The 7,020-nt window shown below is 37.3% G+C and overlaps 2 protein-coding genes across 2 annotated transcripts; one reads left to right on the forward strand and one right to left on the reverse strand.

Moving 5' to 3' along the window:
- Positions 1-474: 474 nt before the first annotated feature.
- Positions 475-2,046, reverse strand: LOC110895964 (DELLA protein GAIP). The gene has a single exon (XM_022143357.1). The coding sequence runs from the start codon at positions 2,044-2,046 to the stop codon at positions 475-477; it is 1,572 nt and encodes a 523-aa protein (XP_021999049.1).
- Positions 2,047-3,677: 1,631 nt separating this feature from the next.
- LOC110895961 lies at positions 3,678-4,715 on the forward strand. Its single transcript, XM_022143354.1, has one exon. It carries the CDS (start codon positions 3,678-3,680, stop codon positions 4,713-4,715), a length of 1,038 nt encoding a protein of 345 aa, XP_021999046.1.
- The last annotated feature ends 2,305 nt before the right edge of the window (positions 4,716-7,020 follow it).

Below are 7,020 nucleotides of genomic sequence, written 5' to 3' on the forward strand. Positions count from 1 at the left end.
TGACTTGTATTTCATTAAAGATATATTAACTCAGAGACTCAAAGTTCTCTATGTTCCTACTATCACGATGATTACATACCAAAGAGCTTCCACATTGTTTGACATTCTTCTATCCAAGCTTTGTATCCTTAATCACGTTTAGTTTAAATAAGGCATATTAGAGCTGTTATGATTGATTCTTAGCTTTTATATAGTTATGACGGTAAGTTTTGATTTTCTTGTAACATTTATGTTTTTCTTTTTTGTTTCTTTCATAGATGATCGATATTATAGAAACACTTTGTATTTTTTTCATCTGTCTTCTTATAAATCTTTTAATAGCCAACATTTTTTTTTCATCTGTCTTCTTATAAATCTTTTAGTAGCCAACATAAGGAACGCCAATACATATTATACGAGAGTTTGTGTTGTGTGAGTAAATTTGGGGCTTGAAACCAACAGAAGAACAATAAACACCAAGAACCGTGATCAGTCTCATGAGAACTCCCAAGCCGAAAGACACACGATCGGTGTTCCTTTCCACCCAATAATGACGGATTTACCAAATCCGTCCATATCTAACGTACAAGAATTTCCACAAGAAAACTTTCCGGCCACCAACTTTGCTTGATATAAAGTAGACATACTAAGTCCAATCTCCTTCATCCCAAATCGCGCAAAAAACTTCCTCCAAACATCCATATTCACATGTCTAATGGCTCTTTTTGTTCCATCGGCTGCCACAATGCTCCTTATCGCTTCACCTTGATACATAGATTCAATCTCGCTGCGGTTTTCATCTTCTCGGTCCATACACTCCTCTAAAGAATCAAATACCGCCCCATAGTAGAACAATGCTTCGATCAAACGATTCACAAAGTTGGGCGAGTTAAGATTCGCAGCAACTTCACACACCACCATAACACGAGGTTTAATACTCTTTATAACTTTCATTAATGATTCTAAACGGTCTTGTTGTGCGATCAGGCTCCATAAAGCGTGCGCTGAGTAAACACCCACAGCTTCCCTTGGATCTAAATCAAGAAGCTCTTTGTTAAAATCTAGCATATCTTCAACTATGACTATATTAAAAGAAAAGGATAAATCCATAGATTCTGAAAAACTCTTTAATCGATCACCGGTTTGCTTGATTTTCTCTTCGAAACCCGTCCCAACCGCGGTTACTTTAAGATGCTTAATAGGAAAATCGTGTTGAGATGCAAGTGCTTTCATTAGAATCATAATTTGTACCCCATGTCGTATTGCGAGATCGATTACATGAACTCTTCTCGACCTGGATACCTGGTCCAGCAAAGCCTGCACGCCCGAAAAATGACCCGCTTGATAAAAAGGTAACTTTTGATAAATCGCCATTAGATTTGTAGTAGTGTTCATTATTCTCTCTTCCATGTCATAAGCATGTTTCTCTGCCGTCCCGGTGAACAAGTTGATTTTCCGGGTTTCTTTATCTATCTTCTCCCGTAAAGCTTTCGAAAAATAATATACCACTCTTTGAATCGGGTTTCCTAAGCTGGATGACAACGTGTCACACCAGTCGAGAAGCTTACTCGATCTTTCAAATTGTTGTTGGGTGACTTTCTCCGATGAAAGTAAAAAAATTTCAATGAGTTGAACATCTTTGAGTTCTTGATCGGAAAGGCCCGAGAATGAATCCACGTATGGGTGGGTCAATATCGACATATCATTCATGGAACTCGATGAACGCGATTGTATGAAACGTTCTCCACCTAACCGAATAACATCATCAGTTGATAACTTCGTGCCACTCTCTTCTGAGCTACCGACACGGTTATGACTTCGCACTCGTGGTTTGAGAAGCTCGGAATATTGAGATTCGATGTCTGCGAGCTCTTGCATCTTATGCTCGTATAAACCAAACGGCGGTGTAGTGTCTTGAAACAAGGCATCGAACTGCTGGAAACTTTTTAGTGGTTCATGTTCTACCTGATCATATTCTGTTGAAAACGAAATTTGACAAGATTTATTTTTCAAATCGTCTGTAATATCTCCCTTTGAGTAGTTGCAGATTTCATTGGGTTTCTCCATGATTTTGGGAACTCAGAGGTATATGCAACCACTACGGAAGATGTATACAAACAGGTGAAGATAAAAACATACAACATTAAGTTTCCTATATCATCTCTATTGGAGACATTGATGTTATCATTGTCGGTCTGTACGATGTTTAACAAAGTTTGGTTTGATTTCTTCAAAGGATACCACTGCCATCACAAGCTCTCTTCAAAATCACCACATTTAGCAATACGAAAGACGTATACAAACAGGATAAGAAAAAAAAACGTACAACATTCAGTTTCCTATATTATCTTGAAGGGAGACATTGATGTTATCAATGTTGATCTGTTCAATGTTGCTTAACAATGTTTAGTTTGATTTGTTCAAAGGAAACTCCCAACACAAAGGTAGAGAACTTTTAATTCCAAGCTCCCCTACCACCACGGGCTCTCTTCATGATCACTGAAATCATAATCTCTTCACATCCTATAAGTATTAGGGTTCATTATGTAATTAGTTAATAGTTAGTTTTTATTAGAATTAGATTAGTGATAGAAGTGCGGGGACTAGATGCGACAAAAAGAAAGATAGTAACCTACATGTTTGAAACGACACATCCAAAGGGGCATACCCGCCCTTCACTGATCGACGGCAGGAAACAAGAAACACAGGGACGCAACCTTTCATCTTCGATTACAGCCACAAGATCAAAAGACATGACTGTTCGTGAAGAGACACGTCTATTGGATTCGCACCTCTTCGATAAGTATGAATAGGGTTAGATTTTCTATTGTAAAATCATTCTCTTATACATTCACTTGTACATATTCACGATTTGTATTCTTTCAATCAAGGTTAGTTTGTGTTTATTTCATTCATTGTTATATTCATTCGTTATCAAGATTCTGGGCAACAGTGGTATCAGAGCCTAGGGCTCAAATTCGTTTCGGGAAGACAGTCATCAGGCGGGTGGTTGAATTCCCTAACAATTCTGATCACGCATGAGGCGTTGATTGGGTTGTTCTTGTTAAGTTTTAACACCAATCGCATCAAGCGGGTACGATTGTTGTTCGTTCGTTAATCGTTCATCAGGAGGGTGTTCGATTTTTTTTTATCTGATCATCACTGAGGGTGTTCAGATTCTGAGTTTTTGTTAATTCAAATCACGGCAAGAGGCTACGATTCGGGTTAAGAAGACGGAAACAAATCTGAGAAGTTTGTATTCCGGTTTGAAGAAGCAATCGCAAATCTGAGAAGTTTGGGTTGTTTGAAATCTGCAAAAGACACAAAATCTGAGAAGTTTTGTGATATCAAAGCATCAAGAGGGTGTTCGGTTGAGAAGTTTAGTCGCAAATCAAGCGGGTTTGGGGCTGATTTTTTGGTTTGTGTTTAGAGAGTCGCGAATCAAGAAGGAAGAAAAAAAACGCAGCCAAGAGGGTTGTTAAGAAAAGTCAGAAAACCGTGCGAAGAATCACGATAAAGAGAAGTCGGTCGGTTCGCAAATTCCAGGTTCTACGTTCTATTTTTTTGGAATTTATATAAGGTTTAGAAATTGGTTTGATTCTGTTAGAAAGTTAGTGTGAATTTTTTTGGGAATCATAGACTTCGGTTTCAGGAAAAAAACCAAAGTATAGAAAGTGAAAATTGTTGGAAAAGAAATTATGGCGGATTCAGGAGGAGCCTCTCCGTCAAACGCGGTAGTAATTAAAGATGGTAGTTCGTTCTCCCAGTTTCAGTGTCCTATTTTAAAGTCTACAAATTATACGGTATGGGAAATCCGTATAAAAACCATTTTGAGGGCAAACGGTTTATGGGAAATGATAGAACCAAAAGAAAATACGCAAGCGGATGAAAAGAAGGATATGATGGCGACCGCTTATTTATTTCAAGCACTACCGGAAGATATGATAATACAAGTTGCAAGTTGCAAGAGTGCAAAAGAAATTTGGGATGCATTAAAGACTAGACACGTCGGTGCAGATCGAGTGCAAAAGGCACGTCTTCAAACGCTCAAAACAGAGTTTGAGATGTTAAAGATGAAGGAGGAAGACACTATCGATTCGTTCACTGCAAGACTAAATAGTATTGTCACGAGGGCAAGTGGTCTTGGATCAACTTTTGATCAACCGACTTTAGTACGGAAACTTCTGAGTTCTGTACCAAAAAGGTTCGTTCAAATTGTTGCAACCATTGAACAATTCGCTGATTTAGAAACAACGACGCTAGACGAGACAATTGGAAGGTTGAAAGCCTATGAAGAAAGGACCGGTTTGATGGATGAAAACCCGACATATAATCAAGAGAAACTTATGTATACGCGACGCGACAAGAACTATGGTCGTGGAAGGCGTTTTGGGAAGAATGGACAAGGAAGGTTCAACTCATCGCAAGACAAATGGCGTGATGGAAAGTTCAAACAAGAAGATGATGATGAAGATTCATCACATGATGCTTACAAGAATGGAAGCAACCAAAAGAAGTTTGGGAAGGATTTAAGCAAGATAAAATGCTACAATTGCCAAAAGTTTGGTCATTATGCCTTAGATTGTCCTGAATCAAACCAAAGAGAAGAAACAAATCTGGTGCAGGAAGACGAGGAACCAACTCTCCTAATGGCGATCAAAGAAGACTGCAATGATCTACTTCAACAAGCACATAATGGCAAGCAATACATGGAGAAAGATCAAGGTGCAACTTAAGGATGTTCAAGATTAGGGGGGTGAATGAAATCATAATCTCTTCACATCCTATAAGTATTAGGTTTCATTATGTAATTAGTTAATAGTTAGTTTTTATTAGAATTAGATTAGTGATAGAAGTGCGGGGACTAGATGCGACAAAAAGAAAGATAGTAACCTACATGTTTGAAACGACACATCCAAAGGGGCGTACCCCTTCACTGATCGACGGCAGGAAACAAGAAACACAGGGGCGCAACCTTTCATCTTCGATTACAGCCACAAGATCAAAAGACATGACTGTTCGTGAAGAGACACGTCTATTGGATTCGCACCTCTTCGATAAGTATAAATAGGGTTAGATTTTCTATTGTAAAATCATTCTCTTATACATTCACGATTTGTATTCTTTCAATCAAGGTTAGTTTGTGTTTATTTCATTCGCTGTTATATTCATTCGTTATCAAGATTCTGGGCAACAATCACCACATTTAGAGCGTTCTAGTGACTCGAAATCACTGGAAGGTTACTCGAAATTGGCTCTCATATGCAATACTAACCACGTTCAAACCAAGATTTATGCTATGATTGATTGTGCGTTGTGTGATTCTTCGAATCAAAACAGTAGCATCAAAACTGATAACACGGATAATTCAAGCTTTGTTTAATTCAAGATATAAAGCAAGCTTGACTTACTAGACCTAAAACTAAAAAACACCTTAATATAAGAGTTTAGGATATACTTTAACTCTTCCCAACTTCATCTAGGAAAAACATCACTCACTTTTCCTCATTTCACTTCACTTCACTCCAAGGAAATGGCCTAAGCGTGTTAACTCCCCCAATCTTATTTTCAGTGGTTTAACAAAGGAAAGAAAATTAATCTAATCTCTTAACATCTGGTTAACATGTAACCTCTTTAACGTCTTTTAACACAAGAAAAGAGTAGTATGTCAGGTCACTTTTAACGGCCTCATGTGTTAGGATACATCCAAAGCCTAACAAACTATTAGCTAACATGATTGACAGATCCATATATATTTTGACTTAAATGAGTTTAAGGGGATATCAACACTAGACTTAAATTTTCAAGGAATGTATTTAAGTTCTTTTTTTATTGTTCTAGTAAAAATATTAATTAAATAAGAATATTAAATTAGTGATGAATTTATTTATAATCTTTTGTTTGATAAAATCCTTCCCTATCGATATAGATAATTGGACAATCTTTTGTTAGTCAAGTCCATGAGGTCTTTATCTTATTAGTTCAAACGATTTGGTTCACTAGTGTATCACCACCATTGATTTTTAGCGTTACATCAGCATCCTCTTTTATAATCTCCCTTCTTCAATATTCAGGGTTGTGGTTACCATCGCGTTCAATATCCCCTTCTTTTTATATATATATTTTTTTTCTCAAATTCATTTAATTTAAAAAAATAAAAAAATTTATTAATATTTTAAAAAATACATAATATAAAGCAAAAAAAAAAAAAAAACTCAGCACAAGTGTTTTAAAAAAGCTTGTTGATGCATTTTTTGTGTCTGTCACTAGTCTTGTAATTTGCGATGTATTTTGTACGGTCTTTTATCATTTATCGAGTCTGTATTTGTCGTCGACCAAGTCGGATATCCTCCTATCCGCTTGTGTCCGACTTGTTTGTCTCCTTTTGTTGTGTAAAGATCTATGAACAATGCATGTTACATGTAAAGGGTATTTCTGTCAAATGTATGTGCTTACATGTGCCTGCTGTTTGCTGTCTGTTTGCAACAAACAGTTAAAAATTTGCAGCCATCAACCCAGGTTGTTTCGTCGAACACTTGTCGATGAAACAGACCTTGGTCTGTTGTTTCTGTTTCGTCATGATCAGCGATGAAACATATGTGTTTCGTCGTCTGATGGGCTTGTGTTGTGGCCTAGTTGTGTTTCGTCGGCCCACTTGGTGTTTCGTCGATCACTATGGTCCAGCTGCTATATATAGGCACAGTTTGTTTCATTTAGAACTTAGAGATGAGAGCATACCCAAAAAGTCATTCTGTCTAGACTGTGTTTGTATCAGTTTGTATTCTCATCCAGTTTAATCAAACGATTGTGTTTCTTTGGTTAAACCATTGTTCTTACTGTCTTCTATGTTTGATTTGGCTTAGTTACGTGGATTCCGCACATGTGACTTTGTTTGTTATAAACAAGGATTTGGTTGTGTAAATCGATCCTCCGATTTCGGGACCTACAAGTGGTATCAGAGCCTTGGCTCTTGTCCTTGTTTAAAGTCAAACCAAGATTTTCAAACACTGCACCTACAATTGCTCTGATACCAACTGTAGG

Source organism: Helianthus annuus, chromosome 2 (assembly GCF_002127325.2).
Source record: "Helianthus annuus cultivar XRQ/B chromosome 2, HanXRQr2.0-SUNRISE, whole genome shotgun sequence".
In the NCBI taxonomy this organism is placed as follows: Eukaryota; Viridiplantae; Streptophyta; class Magnoliopsida; order Asterales; family Asteraceae; genus Helianthus; species Helianthus annuus.